A 15,940-nucleotide genomic window follows, 5' to 3' on the forward strand; every position below is an offset into this window, starting at 1 on the left:
TATATGTATATATATATATATACTTTTTTTTTTAATAATGTGGCATTTGAAGACACTGTTCTAACAGTTGGCTATTAACACTATAATTGGTGTATGGTAGCTGACATGACAGCTGACATGACAACATTCTTTTGAGTTGAAAACCAGGCACCGTTTCAATTTTGGTGCTCTATGCTACAAAAGAAACTGGGGTAATCACCACTGTCATGGATTCAGTGGCTGCATAGTGGCTAATGAAGACATTTGTGGCCTTTGTGAACAATAGACACCCTTATAGGAGGGTGTCCTATAAGCAAAATTCTAGTAGTGAGAGTAGGATGTATGGAGAGATAGAGCAAAAAGGAGATTAAATTTATAAAAAGTAATGGAGGTAATTAATTTACTTTCCAAATATAGAGGTCTCATGATAATGGAAAAAAATGGATTTAATGAAAAATATTGATTAAACTCCAAAAGTCTTCATTCTGGCATAATTATTTATCTAAAGTTAAAATTAAGATATATTGGTCAAAATTGTTTTTTCACCATGGCCATCTTGTCCTTAGGCTTATCATAGCGATCGTTTTCAATCCACGAACGGGAATAACAAAACTAAAATCTTGTATGATTTAGCTATCGATCGAGTAGAAAGACAAGGATGTCGTCCATGTCTGATGCCAAATGTCTCTTACCGGAGACCATATATCTCCGGCCAGCAACCTCCTCGATCATATTTCAGTACGTTGCTGAGACAGTCGAACTACTTTCAAAAACAAAACTATAGAACCATACATAGGACCTCACTCCCTCACATCTTCCCAGTTATAAAGATTGTAGTGACGAAATAGAACGCATTTCATCAGAGTATATTGCATTGAACAATTCAATTTCAATTTCACTAGTTGAACAAGCTGATGATGAAAGAACCACTGCAAGTGGTCTAGTGGTTCTTGCCTAGTTGGGTGTGCTCCCCAACCTAGGTTCGAATCCCGAAGCTGTCAAAGTGGCCAGGCATTGTGCTGCAATGCACAGTTGAAGCATTTCACATGCGCCGAAGGGGTTTATCTTGGGCCTAGGAAGACTTTGGGTTCCCCTTGACAAAGTCAAAAAAAAAAAAAAACTGATGATGAAAGAGAAAAAAATCCCACTAAATAATGGACTTCCTAATTCCACAATGATATACATCGGGCATTTCCAAGGCTATATATATATAAGTCACTCAGAGGACAAGGCATTTCCATGATCATGTGTTTGATAAATTTTCTCTATTAATTCTCTTCTCTAATTTTGTGGTTCCTTTCATTGAAGTTCAATAGTAAAACCGATTCATCATCAGAGACCATCAATCTAAAATGGTTAAGTACCCTTCAGCTAGTATTTTACTTCTTGTGGCTCTAGTTTGTGTTTCAGGAGCTCCATCTACTATCAAAGAAAATTTGATAGCGGGTGACAGATTACAATCCTTCTTTTATTTGTGTTGCTAAAGGCTTGTGTTTCAGGAGTTGCACAAACCAATGGTCTTGATATTTATAATGGTATTTGCAAATCTCTAGTGGAGACACGAGGGTATATTTGCCAAGAACATCACGTAACAACAGAAGATGGTTACATTCTTGGGTTGCTAAGAATTCCATATGGACGGTCTGGTAGCAAATCGATCACGGATCAGAAGCCGCCTGTTTTGTTGCAACATGGGCTTGTAACGGCTGCGGCATCATGGCTACTCAATCCACCGGATCAAACTTTGACGTTCATCTTGGCTGACAAAGAGTTTGATTTATGGCTTGCTAATAATATTGCTCGAGGAACGGACTCTAGCCGTGGACACAAATATCCTGCTTATTAATTGGGACTGGACATGGGAACAGTTGGCTGCTTATGATCTTACTGCTTTGTTCAATTATTTGAACAAATAAACAGGACATTTTTTTTTTTTTGAGAAGCGGTGTAAGAGCTAACTCAGCGCCCTTGACCTAGATAAGCTAAAATGTAACTTGACGGAGATTTCGTAACTCCAACCAAAGAGTCTTGCGCTTAGCAATTGTTGTGGAACAAATAAACAGGACATAAGTCACACTATGTTGGTCATTCCTTGGAATCGTTGACAGTGCTAGCTGCCTTGTCCCAACAAAAGATGAGAAACTCACTAAGATCAGCTGTTTTACTTAGCCCATGCCAGTTGCTTATCTGGGTCATATATCCGGTTATCCACACCGCTTTTAAGAGTTTCTACTCAAACATTTTCTGCTGAGCAATTCTACATCTTTGGTCTCTGAGAATTTCCTCGATCCGCTACGGCGATTAGATCAAACACTGCAGACCATTCTTTGCATACATCCGGGTGCACTGCTCCAACATTTTGGCTGCTATAACCGGTCCAAATTGCTGTCCAAGTCCTTCAAACAAGTTTAGATCTTTGATATGAACATACACCACAATCCACTGCCACAAAGAATTTCGTACATTTGTCTCATATGATCAGAAGTGGAACCATAAGAAAGTTCGATTACACTCTTCCACTCAAAAATTTGCAGCAATACAATCAGTTTACTCCATAGTACAACAAGGAAAACATTCCAAAAGACATTCCTCTTTTCCTCGCTGTGGAGGGAGAGATGCACTTTCAGACGTCAACGATGTGAAAAGTTTGCTATATATGACCTCAAAGATCATGACAAGGATCGACAAGCGTGTGGAACAATACGTAGATGAATATGCTCATATGGATTTCATTATGGGTTGGAATGCCAATCAGAAAGTTTATCATCCTTTGTTCACTTTCTTCAGGCAACATTGAGAGTATTGACTCCCTAATTTGTAGTCTTTAGATCTTTTTTTTTTGGGTGTTTCTAAATGTACCCAGCAAAAATCTAAGTATACCCAGCAATTATTTTTAAATTAAAAATATATAATAAACTCAATTAATTTTTCCATCATTGCCCCATCGCCAAACACCCAGCAAATATTGGGTTTTTCAGCAACGTCTAAGGATTGATTTATAGGGAGAGAAGTTAATTAGTTTCTTCTTGTGGAATCCATTATTCAATGAATATTACTTCTTGATCTTGGTGGTAGAGACAACAAATCAATTCCATTGAGATGATTTCTCATTCAGTTTGAAGATGATTCGCACCTTTCTCAACTCTTGAAAAAATTTTCTCTTCCCTCTAATAATAATTTGTTCTTTTATTTTGCTTAGATGATTAATTGAACAAAAAACTCATCAAATATGTCTCAAACTGAAGCAATTCCTACCGGAACATGAATCTTGAAACCCAAAATAAAAGAGAAAGGGAATAAGAAGTTGCTGGGTTTGTTTTGTGTAGATGAGGGTATTTTGGAAAATTTATCTGCATTTAATTAGATATCATTGGATATAAATAATTAGCTGGGTACACTTAGAATTTTACTGGGTACATTTAGAAAGACCCTTTTTTTTTCTTCCTTTTATCAATTTCAAAATGTTTTTTTTTCCTTTAGTAGTTTTTTTTTTCGATAATGTTTTTCCTTTAGTAGTTGTAGTGGCTAGATTTGCATCTTTTCATAATAGCTTTCCTAACTTTATTTCTTAGTAATAAAGTTCTAATTAGCCCGTGTCTAAAAAAAAAAAAAAGGATCAATAGTGAAACCCTAGTTTTGATTTGTCAGATTACTGTATCGATTTTGTCTTAACGATCTGAAATTTTGCCATAAATCAATTCAAATTCTCATCATCATATCATCATGTGGCTACTGTCTCTCCAATTCTACAAGAAATCGATAACCTTGTTGGGTTTCTTAAGAGGACGAGGACAATATGATTCTGATAGCTTCAAGAAATGATCAAAGAATTAAACGGTTTAAACCATAACACAGAAAATGAAACTGATTATCCATCATACAAGGAGGTACAAATGACAATGTTTTCATGATCAGAAACATACAGAAAGTCAAATACCAAGAACAAACTTTATGACAATCAAGCAAGTTCCAAAGGAGAACTTCTTTCTCAAGCTTAGAAAGAAGTTGTGAATTGAACTTGCAAAAAACCAATCAATCCCAAGAACCTATGAGATTAAACAAGTTCCAAATAAGAACTTCTTCCCCAACACGAAAAGAAGCTCTGGACTGAACTTGCAAAGAATCAATCCTAAAACCAATGAATGATCCAATTGGAGAGAAAAAAGGTAATGTGGAGCATTAACTGCCACACTGACCGTAAAAGGCTGTTCAGGGAGACTTCAGATAGGAATAGGAGGTAGTAGGATCTTCAGAAAGGAGGCTCGTTATGTATGATGAGCGTACATGAACAAGGCTGTTCACATAAGGAAGATACTTTGCAAATCCAGCATTGTATTCACCATTGTAATTACCAATCACTATATCCCTTAATGTTTCAACCGTCCTAGCTTTCATATTATAAGCAATCACTCTGTCTCCAAAAAGAATTACCACAGCATCATCATTCACACAAGCCAAAACCCTTATCGACTCTTGGTGAGTATGAGAAAGAAAACCAAGATTGAGAGGAATTATATGCTTGAGATTCATGTCCATATCACCATGGATTTCCAAGGTGTAACTATTACCTTCTCTAACAGGCAGAATATAGCACAGCTCACCCCGCATCTCTGTTAGAACACCTTGTGGTCCACTGTTGGGAGGGAGTGACAGAATGCCATAGTGCTCCTCCTTCAAGTCAAAAGCCAGAATGGCCCCAGCAAAAGTTTCCCAAAAGACTACACCCTTCAGGAAGATTCCATCCCCATTCAACTTCAAGGCATCTAGCTCAGAACATACAGTCTCAGCGAGTCTCCAGGACCTTGACCTTGAAGAGTATATCTCAAAGCAGATGACTGGTTGATCAGTTAAAGATAGAGAAAATGCACACACAAGTTCAAAATGTGCTGCAAAGTTTAGTGCCGAAGGCTCAAAGGCTAGTGCCAAGGCTGATTGATCAGGTCCATGATAAAAGTTTGGCTCCGGAAGCACTTTCCATTCCTCATTCACAGGGTTACAAATGTAGTAGCTATTTTGTTCAAAGCAGCTTTGGCAGCAAAGCAGACCATTGCAAGCGGTTCTGAGAGTAACAGGCTGAGGCAAGAAACTGAGGGATGGACTAGGAATGCCATAAGCATCTTGATCAAGTGATATGAAGGAAGGCTTATCACCAGGGAGTTGACAAAAAAGACCAGAGATGTCTCGGAAGGAGTGAGTTTGCTGGTGAGCGAAAAAGGGGCTGTTAATGTACTGATCCCACTCTTTGTTAACAGTTTTGAATCTGCAAAGCGACTTGGCAGGGAGGAAATAAAGAGCATGCTCCATTACAACATCTTGGATCTCCATGTTTTGCTTAAACCTTTTGTGTGGAAATTCATCAGAAGGAACATCTACAGGAGCGGTTCTTTTGCGAGGATCTCTGCCAAACTGCAAGAAAGAATCAAAACATCAAGATGCATATAAGGATAAAAACATAACTTAAACAGTAGTCTCATGAAAAATGAAAAAGCCTTCAACTCATCATCAAACCAAGCAAACAAGAAAAAAATTTGTGCAACTCATCCATGGACTCTCTTCTACATGAATTATTTTTTCAAATCTATAAAATATTAGAGGGACATCTAGGCCAAAAATTATGACCCTCTAGCAGCCTGCTTGGAGCTAAGAATGCTAGTAGTATAGAGGGGCCAAAAATATTACATTGATGCAATCAATAAACTAAAGAAGGACCTTTTGGTCAGAGGAAAATCAAATTACTACACTAGAACCCAAGAAGAGATACAGAGCGAGCTAAATGGTTTCCAAGAGATAGATAACACTTCTAACTAAGAGTTTCAATTGTTCCAAAGCATGGACTTTGAAATCAAAACCATATAAACTTTAGCAGTAGTATGTACATAAATAACAGAAGAACATCCGCCAAGGTCTCCTACATTCCAAAACTAAACTACAGCCAAGCCTTGTATTTCTTTCAGTAAAAAAACTAAAAATAACAGCAAAGTTCCAAGGGTATACCATATCAGAGCGATCCACCACTTTGAGCTCATTTGAACATACCACATCAGAGAGATCCACCACTTTGAGCTCATTTGAAGACTGTATATGCTGTTCTGCAATGTCATCAAACTGATCTTCTTCAGAATCATTGTCCACAAGATTGTCATTATCAACGGGATGCTCCTCCTCAGAAGTCGCCATTACTGCAAAAATGACAAATCGTAATGAGTTCAAAGAAAAGTTATCCCAAAAATACAATGACCAAATGGCAACAAATTTAATTTTAACTGCTCAAAGTAGATAATTCTATTTCTCAAACCACAGTTTCAGATTAATGAACACTCAAAGAAACGAACTTGGTTCCGAAAACCTATGCATGACAAATGACATTCGAACCTCAGAACATTCTTCCATTCAATATACAGGCTTGTGACATAACAATTTTGATTTCAGATGAGGGACATCAACAGTTTAAATAACAGATAAACTAAACCCTAACTTTGCTTGGCACAAAAGAAATCCCACAAAATCGCTATTCTGGAAACAGAACATATAGAGAATCAGATTTTGATGGTATCCTATCACCAAAGATTTAAATAAGTGGGATCTTGATCTACATAATTTCAGATCTTGGAAAAACTAGTAAAAATTCCAACATGGCTTTCTTGATTTCTTACCAAAGATTCAGTCTTTTGTGTTCTGAGAATCAAATTCAAACCGAAAACACATTTATCTCAGACCCAAGTGTGAAGTTTTTTTCTCTTGGCTTTCTCAGTAACAAAACATAATAATTTGGTTAAAGAAAATCGAAAATGGAACAAAACAGAGGCGTATTAGAAAACCCAGAACAGATTATACACGAACAAACCCAAGAACGAGCAAAATGATTAACGAAAAGTAGAGAAAACCCAAAAGGAAAACGGCCTTAAAGATTCAAGCTTGTAACATTTTTCGACGAAATACCCAAATCAAAAACAGAGGAGCGCGTGTCGTTTAAACGAAATCTACGACGGAAAAAATCAAAGGAAAACGAGAAAGGCACCGTCGTAGGGCTGAGAGAGGCGGCCGGAGATCAAATGCGGCGGTGAATTTAGAGCGAGAGAGTCTGAATTCACGGTTGAGAGAGCAGTTAAACAGACTAACAGGATTTGGGTTCATATGGGATTACTATTTCGAGAGGACATGTGTAGGCCTTGTATTGGGTGGAGATGGGAATGGCGGTATGTTAGCGTGGGGGTCAAGTCTGAAGGTTCGGGTCAGGTTTTGATTTGCCGGATTTGGGTATCCATGATCCGAGGGATTAGTCACAAACGACTACAGTATCATCTACTTTGAAAAATTGTATTAACCAATAATCATTATCCTTTTTTTTTTTTCTTTTTTTTTTTTTTAAATTTTTTTATTTTATCAGGGTGATCACATAGCAAGCTAGATAAATCCTCTGTTGTTGCAGACGCACGCTCCTAAAGGCTCCTCAAATTTGCTAGCCACAAAGTAGGGGAGTTGAGACTTGAACACTAGACATGTGAGTTCCATGCTAAACCACTCGACTAACCTTATCATACTAGGTGGTTACGTTAGCGAGTAGTAACACATCCACTCAATCAGTATTCGGACCGAGGTTCACAAGAGTATCACAGCAAAGCTAGACAAATCCTCTACCGTAGGTGCACGATTGCACGAACCTGAAAGCTCCTCAAATCTGTTGGCTACAAAACAGTGGCAGGTGGGACTCAAACGCTAGACATATAGGTTTCATGCTAAGCTGCTCAACCAACCTTATTACACCAGGTGGTTATTATCATTTTCTATTGGAAAATTTTGAAAAATCGCCAATAAGAACTTGTAATCTTGTTTTCTTTTCTTTCTTACAATCTCAGGAAATTTTGATCAACTCGAGATCCAAGTCCTACGAAGGAGGCGTTCAAGTACTAATGCATGGGATTCAACATTTAAGCACTATTTCTCAAAATCAATTTAGAGTGAATATTATAATCACTTGAAAGAATTATTTTCTCATGGAAATAAATTGCAAATTCCACCTGGGCACCTCCCCTCAAGAAAAACGAATGCTCACTCCATTATTCTCAAAACTCATATTTTCCCAAATCTCAGTAATTGGAGACAAATTTGCTGCCCACCTAGAGTTAGGGTGGACATATGCCCATTATCTGACAGATTGACACGTATCACATGAAATAACTGTTTGAAAGATTGACACATATCACAAACTTAGGGTTCTAATTACCATCAATCTAATTTTTAGAGTTACTAACTCATTCATTTTCGTAGTGTTAGTTAATGCAAAAGGATTTCACAAAGCTAAAGTCTCTATCTCTATTTCAATAAGTAAACATGTCAGTAGTAAGTAATGAAGTGAAAACTGAATTGCTGAAACTCTTCATCCATGAATGACCAGCGTTTGCTTAATATGAGTTCATTTCACAGTTCTAGACTCAAAAGGGAAAAAATGTGTATACATCACTGAGTAGGTGAACAAGAGTATCAACTTTATATGGCCGAAAAGTTTCAGGAAAAGTAAACCTTTAAAGCTCGATCAAGTTCATTCATTGAAGATGCCACTCCTATATATATGATAAACCGACGTGTGTTTTCGACAACAAAAAAGGTAAGCACAATAGAAATGAACAACCTAGCTTGTCCTCAATCACTATAAGGATCATTCAAGAACCTTAAAATGGGACAAGAACACCTGCGATCAACACAAATGAACAGCAGTGGGTGTCTTCAGTTAGATTTAAAGTACATTATTAAAGATCCACAGCCATCGTAGCTACATTACTGGTTTAAAAGCTCCTGTGAACTGAATCCCAATATACAATATATCAAGCACCAGGTCCTCAAAATGCCAAATAAGCAGTTGACTACTAACTCATGGGCATTTAGATAGCCATGAACACAGGACAAATAAAAGCATAACTAGAAACTGAAGCAATTAGTTCAAATCATAACCACCACGGACACTAACAACTACTAGTGTCTTTTTCTTCCAGATTGCACAATGGCAACATTGGACAATAGAATCATCAAGAAGCAACTAAATCTCCACGAGGCTGTTCACATGAGGAACAAATGTCCCATGGTAAAGCTCATCACCTATGTATAGAGTTTCTTTAGTCCGCAGGTTGTACGAATGGAGTTTTGAGCCACACCGGTACAATACTAGATTCCCACTTGCAAACAATAAACTACCAGTAGAACTACCAGCCGTTGAAGGTACTGGTGCAGGGGTAAGATTGATTGTAAGTTTCCTTTCCCATGCCTTGACTGAGCTGTGCATCTGCATTGTGTTTGTGTAAGCATTAGACAACACACTTATGGTTACTCCAGTACCCTGAGCCTTGGTCGAACATAGCTTTCCATCAATCACACCCAAGATTGAATCATAATAACCATGGCCATAAAGGAGTTGTGCCCTCTCCATCTTCAGGTCAAAAACAAGAATCCTACCACTTGATGCATACCAATAGATTATGTCATTCACAGAAACACCAGATCTTGGCACAACAGACCCACTGCCATAGAAAATCTCACCAGAAATTCTCCAAGACCCCTCCTTGGAGGAATAGATCTCAAATTCATGTCCATTCTCAAAATCCTGTGATGGGAAAGCACAGACCAGCTTGTACTCGGCCACAAAACTGAGCAAAGACGGCTCAAAGATGAGAACCAGAGCAGGGTCAGATCCATGGTCAGCATTTGGTTTAGGAAGTTTTTTCCACTGCTTAGTAACCGGATTGCAGATGTAGTAAGCCTTATAGCCTTCACGTCCCTGGCAGCATAGTAGTCCATTGGAAGAAGCCCTTATGTCAACTGGCTCAGGTAAAAACTTCAGTGACGGGTCTGGAACACCATAGGCCATGGAATCAATAGAGATAAATGAAGGTACGGTTGATGCGGAAACAAGAAAGAAGCCCGAGACATCAGAAAAGCTAGTTGACTGCTTGTGGGCAAAGAAAGGAGATCTGATCTGGATCTTCCAGTCCTTACAAACCCCATTGAACCTGAACAGTGATTTGGCGGGGAGGAATGGGAGAGCATGATCCTTGACTATATCCTTGAGGTCCATGTATATCATGCTGTTCTTGTTTGCTACCAACTCTTTTGCCCTCCTTGCTCGATCCATTGCGCTCTCAATTAAACTCCTCTACTGCTTAAACCGCAATGAAACCATCCCACCTTATTAGAGTGTTCACCTAATACACAATTAAGAAAAAGACTCATTTGAACATAGAAGCCATGTTAACTCTTGTCTAATACTCGAAGAAAAATATATCAAATGTTCTCCATACTCGACAGAACACCGATAGCCTAACCTAACTCATGGTCAATTTCTAAAAACCAGATGAAAAGAAATTGATAAAATTTCTTGTTAAAAACAACGATGATTGATCACTATTGGCTTGTTTATTCAACAAAAGACAATGCACATTCCGGAATCTCATAGATGCAAACAATAGAGTGATTCCAAAATTGCACAAAGAATGACCACCAAAAAAAAAAAAAAAAAATTGCACAAAGAATATGAATCAGAAAACAAGCCACGGTCCTACCAAAAATTCCTAACCCTTGCAATGTGAATAATCAAGAACACAGAAAAACTCAAATTCGCGTCAACCAAAAGAGCAATGAAAACATCCAAGGCCATGCTAATACAATCAATAAGCCAAAAAAAAACAGCGACGATCAGACCTCAAAAACCCTAGAAAAATTCCGCGACGAACAAAATCGAAGCATAGGAGTTGAATCATGATCAAGAGCGTACATTGAAACCGATCGAATCGATGAGAGGAGGAAATCAAAGGGAGTGAGGTGAGAGATCGTACCGATTGGGACTGCGGCGGCGATCGGCGAACCTGAAGAGACGTGATGATCGAGAGAGAGAGAGAGACCCAGCTTGACTATAAGTCCAATGCGCTTTTTGGAATTTTGGAGGATTTTACATCTTCCGCAGAAGATAAGGATTTTAATTACGGAAAAGAATTCCTTTATTGAATTAAATTATTTTAAGAAAAAACATAATCCGTATTGATGGAGTGTAAATTATTCTCTATTGGTGGACTTTTCTGTACTGTATTATTTTGGTAGCTTCCTTGTTTGGAAAATGTTTCAATAATTAGGTCATAAAGTCCAGGTGCTTGTACATTTGGGGTTACAGAAGGTAATTATTTTAGACTAGATTACAAAGAAATAACCATTGGTTTATGTTAAGTCACACTCATCTTATATTCTTATATGACTATGAAGCTTCCAGTGGAGTAGTAGTACAGACGTACAGTAGTACTAGCTCTCTTCCAATTTTCTCGTCTAAATCCCCAAGATGAACAGTGAAACCCCTAAGCGAACTAATAGTTTTACTGTTTTGGCCCTGACTCCCATTATCCGTCTTCGTTCATCCCGTTGCATGTTTGCCGTAACTTGTTACCTGTTACCCGTTCTCTGTTACTAGTTACCATTCTCCGTTACTCGTGACTCGTTCGCGGTTGCCCATTACTTAAATCATTTACCCTAAAATATGCTTCTAAGTAAAACTGGAAACACAACTTTCATTCATTATACAAAGAGTTAAAGAAGAATACAATATATAGATAGTAGCACCAGACCAAAGATTGAAAACAGAAAACACATCTTTTGACAGTTTCATACAGTACAAATAAGGACACGGAGCCCAGACCCAAAACATATGGAACAGATTTTAATGCAAAATTACCAAATTTCTCAATTTTTTTCCAAAAATAATAACAATGGCACTAAGAATCAGATGATTCCAATCACACACAAAGATCATCGTCCCCAACCCCAAAAGGGATGCATGAAAAACTCCCAAGTCCGAAACTGGATTTCAATTTGTTCTCAAACCTCTTCACACCTCAATAATCATCGCCAATGGTCCTTCTACTTCGGTGATGCCAGTTTCGAATCCCCAACCCGATAAACCTAAATCTCGGATCTACGTCTTTCATTTCCTCGATGGAACGGCACCCTCCACCTCCACCTGCGCTCACCCTGCCTCTCCGCCTTCACCGCCCACTTGGAAGTCACTGGCGAATCACTTGCGTCGTTGCTCCGCTTTGCCAAGTCGTAGGTGTTGAACAATACAAGGATATAATTCTCACTGCCCAAGCTAAAGGCTTTGGCTGCTTTGCAATCGGCGACCTCTATGGTCCTCTTTACCACATTTACTATATACTAAAGCTCCTACACTGTTCATAAGCACTGTTCATCACTGTTCACATGCGAAATGGCAGTTCTGCCCTCGAGTTCTATACAGAGATAAAAAGCGTGAGTTTTGTGGTGCGTTCTGGAAGCCTTCATCGAGTGCAGTCGTGCAAACTGTTCATTCTACTTTCGGTTTTGCTCTTAGATAGAGACGCATCGTCAAAGGCAGGTATGAACTGTATTGATCAAGCTGTGAGATATAAAGGTTGGGCTTAAAGCAAATAGGAGGGGTTTGGTTTTCACAGCTTTTGAATTTTTGATTTGTTGTAGCGTTTTGGATTGTGAATTTGGGTTTGTTTTGTGAATAGGAGAGATCCAAGATTGTGGTAGCATTTTGTTTTGTGAATTTCGATTTGGTTTCTATCAGAACGATTGGCAAGGGTGAAAATTTGGGTTGTGATTTTGTTTTTGAAATTTGATGTGTTTTTGATTGAATTGTTCATAGGTTGAATTTGCTTTCTTTATTTTTATAGTGTGCGCTAAGTCTAGAGGTTGTACGTATTGAAGGGTGGTGATTTATCTGCGGACACCTACTGAAACTGGCATAGCAGATTATTTACAAGCTCCATTTGCTTTTGATGAAGCTAACAGTTCAGCTAATCTCTACTCTCTAGCTTGGTGCCCACTACTCCTCAAATAATCTATTTCAGGTATGTACACAAGTGTAATCGGTCACATATGTTTTCATAATTTGATCTACATAGTACATTTAGACATATATGGTTTCATGTTAAACACTCATATTTTTGTGACATGGTATGCACTGATAATCATTATCACCTGATATATAACTATATTTTCTTATGATAAAAAGATGATATGAGATACAAATTAGTTCATATATTAAAATTAAAGTTCACTAGCTGATCGATGAGGATCTCATAGCGTTGTCGATCTCTGAGATAAAATTGTATATGCATAACATGAAACAGATTCTTTTCTTTTCTTTTCTTTACTCATACACAAATGATTGATACATTACTCTCTGTTCCTGTTGTTTTTATTAATTGTCAATTTTCATTTTACAGTGGAGTTAAAAAATCAAATGACTCTCTATAGGTTGATTAATACATAATAGAACAAATGCAGAATACGTAAAACACAAAATAATTTGAATGATTGAAATATAGAGATTAGGTCACTATCAACAGGACCAGCATCATTATGACCTTCCATACTGAAGCATAGTATCAATTACTATCTACAAATTGATAGCCAACTGAAAATACATCATAGTACATGCTGCATTCTTTGTATATTAACACTACCTTTTATTATGAAGCAGCATTTTAGGTATCTGATGCAACATGTGCCCCTTTCAGTTAATTTGATTATGATGCAGCCCAATTTAAGTTTTTATGACAGTCATCAAAAATACTCTTCAGGTTAATTCAATTCTCTCCCTTAAATTGTTCACGTTGGTGTCATTTGTTTAGATATGTTTAAAGTCCATGACACTTCAGTGCATACATTTAAAAATGTTTAAACAGATATAGAAGTGCCCATTTGAGTTCTTTGTCTAATCGAAAGTAAAACTTGGTGTGTTTCATATCGTTGGTTCTGATGCTTAATCACTTATGTTACAGAGCAATTGATTCCCTTCTTCAAAACAACCAAAATCTAAGGAAATGCTTAAATATTTTGACATAGCTATTTATTCTCACCGAATTCTGCTCGGGTTCCAAGTTATCAGAAGAAGAGGCAGAGAATAGAAAGGTACGGTATAATTCAATTTATACAACGAAATAATCACTCATTCTTATTGCAGTAGTATATATTTGACAATATTTCTGTAAAGGCATAAACCAAGACACAGAATGAAAACACATGCATATATTTAATAAAAGTTTAAAAATAGTTTGTGTAGAGCTCTCTGATCAGGAACTATTTATCTTCCTTACATGAGAATTTAACTAAAATACGTGCAATAGGTGAGCTGAAAGTAGAGCTGAAAGTTTATACCTATTTTATAGTATTAAGTATCTTAGCATGAAAATTATCCTGCTTTTATCTTCTTTCAGAAGCACAATCTGATCCAGTGCTTGAGAGTCAATCAATACGTGGCGAAAGGGCTCAAATGCCCATGGGTTGAGATGTCCAGTCCTTTAGGTAATCATAATTTGATTTTTTTTTTTCCTATGTCTATTTCATGTTGCTTTCCTGATTACAATATATGACACAACTTTTTAAATACATCCCTTTCGGGTTTGTCTTTTAGAGTTTTTGTGGCAACCTGGAATGTAGGGGGAAACCTCCCCATGGTGGCCTTAATCTGGACAATTTTCTTCAGGTTAATAATCCATCAGACATTAATGTCTTGGGGTATGGTTTCTCTTCTTATTTTTCGTCTTCTCTTCTGATATTCTTCAGGTTAATAATCCACCTTTTCCTAATTCCTTTTGAATTTTGATTTTTTCTTAGCTGATTTCGATAAGATTACACAAGGTAGTTTTTGAGCTGTTTACTATGCCGAGCTGACAAATGAGGTTTGCTTCTTTTACTATTTTTTATTTTACTTGCTGAGTTTTTTTTCTTATCGTTTGTTTCTGGGTTTCGATGGGTACATTTGTTTTCCATCTACTCTTGATATATAATTGTGCATACCTGCTATGAGTGTCAAGAGCAAAATATTTATCTCAGATATACTGCATGTATATCAACAATGGAAACTTGAAGCAGTGACTTCATGGAGGTATTCGTCACCATAGATATTTCACTTTGCCTTTGATGCCGAGGTGTTGTTCTTATTTAACAAGATATACTTTTTGCAGTCTTGCTCAATTACATAACGCCATTGAACCAAAGTTGATACATCGAGACAATAAGTGGAGGCTTCTTCTTGGCCACGAAGCACTTTGTAAAGTAATATACCATTTAGGGATGAGAGAGCAGTTACTGACATTGTTTTGCCAAATCAAGTCTGACTGATAAGAAAATTGAATTCAAGAGGGGAGTTGCCTCCAGGTGAGGTACTACTAATGCCGCTGGATGCAACTGTTGGACAGCAAAACAAGAAGCTGAGTGTCCAGAGGGATGCATATTGGATCACAGAACAATTTGTGTTGATGGAAATCAAAGGCTTGGAGGAATCAGATGATATGGAAGTACTTTGTAGAGCAGTTCAATTGCGAACAGTTTCCGTCTCTTCGCAAAAATACTATTCCAATTGATGTTATATATGGTATTTTATCAATTTGATCAATAATAAAGTCATTTTCAATTATATCTTTCATTATTGTAAATTATTACCAACAACAAATCCCGCGGCAAAGCGCGGGTACTATTGCTAGTTACTACTAGAACAGGTAATGTTTTCTAATCTAAATGTATATTCTTTAACACCTAGTTTTAATTCCTACAATAATTTGTTTACTACGTTACTACTCGAGCAAGTAATGTTTTCTATTAGAGAGAAGTGGAAATTAGAGACAAGATGGGTGAAACAACCCTACTCTCTCTCGCTACGCTTATTCTAGCACTCACTCTAACGTCGCCTCCTGTCGGCGATGCATACGGCGGTTCCGACCGATTCCCAAGCCCGAAACTTTTGGGTCCGATCTCTGTTACCTTTGCGGGTGATGGTAACAATCCTTCTTGGAAGAGCAGATTTCTGCTCGATGAAAGCTTGAAGTGGTGGCCTAATCTTAGGGGGGTGTATTGTATATGGAATTAGTGGAACTTTTAAAGAAATCTATGGAATTTAAAAGTCTAGGTGTATTCAATATAGACTTTTAGCAGTCCATGA

General features: G+C 37.5%; 2 protein-coding genes and 1 long non-coding RNA gene across 7 annotated transcripts; 1 reads left to right on the forward strand and 2 right to left on the reverse strand.

Moving 5' to 3' along the window:
• Positions 1–3,810: 3,810 nt before the first annotated feature.
• LOC133727262 (F-box protein At5g03970-like) lies at positions 3,811–7,137 on the reverse strand. Of its 3 annotated transcripts, none has more exons than XM_062154863.1 (3): positions 6,998–7,137; positions 5,974–6,158; positions 3,811–5,385 (listed from the first exon to the last, which is right to left on the reverse strand). In XM_062154863.1, exons 2-3 carry the CDS (start codon positions 6,154–6,156, stop codon positions 4,189–4,191), a joined length of 1,380 nt encoding a protein of 459 aa, XP_062010847.1. In that variant the 5' UTR covers positions 6,157–6,158; positions 6,998–7,137; the 3' UTR covers positions 3,811–4,188. The 3 variants fall into 3 exon arrangements, with proteins under 3 accessions (XP_062010847.1, XP_062010849.1, XP_062010850.1); XM_062154865.1 differs by having other exon boundaries at positions 6,919–7,030; XM_062154866.1 differs by lacking the exon at positions 6,998–7,137 and adding an exon at positions 6,633–6,901.
• Positions 7,138–8,674: 1,537 nt separating this feature from the next.
• Positions 8,675–10,974, reverse strand: LOC133718333 (F-box protein At5g07610-like). 2 transcript variants are annotated; one of them, XM_062145164.1, is made up of 2 exons: positions 10,803–10,974; positions 8,675–10,126 (listed from the first exon to the last, which is right to left on the reverse strand). In XM_062145164.1, the coding sequence occupies exon 2, from the start codon at positions 10,100–10,102 to the stop codon at positions 9,014–9,016; it is 1,089 nt and encodes a 362-aa protein (XP_062001148.1). In that variant the 5' UTR covers positions 10,103–10,126; positions 10,803–10,974; the 3' UTR covers positions 8,675–9,013. The 2 variants fall into 2 exon arrangements, with proteins under 2 accessions (XP_062001148.1, XP_062001140.1); XM_062145156.1 differs by having other exon boundaries at positions 8,675–10,172; positions 10,803–10,968.
• Positions 10,975–11,585: 611 nt separating this feature from the next.
• LOC133727263 (uncharacterized) lies at positions 11,586–15,419 on the forward strand. 2 transcript variants are annotated; one of them, XR_009855079.1, is made up of 7 exons: positions 11,586–12,845; positions 13,481–13,580; positions 13,782–13,911; positions 14,217–14,304; positions 14,414–14,517; positions 14,617–14,887; positions 14,967–15,418. It is a non-coding gene; the product is annotated as an uncharacterized LOC133727263 (long non-coding RNA). The 2 variants fall into 2 exon arrangements; XR_009855078.1 differs by having other exon boundaries at positions 14,414–14,887; positions 14,967–15,419.
• Positions 15,420–15,940: the final 521 nt, after the last annotated feature.

Source organism: Rosa rugosa, chromosome 1 (assembly GCF_958449725.1).
Source record: "Rosa rugosa chromosome 1, drRosRugo1.1, whole genome shotgun sequence".
Lineage (NCBI taxonomy): Eukaryota > Viridiplantae > Streptophyta > Magnoliopsida > Rosales > Rosaceae > Rosa > Rosa rugosa.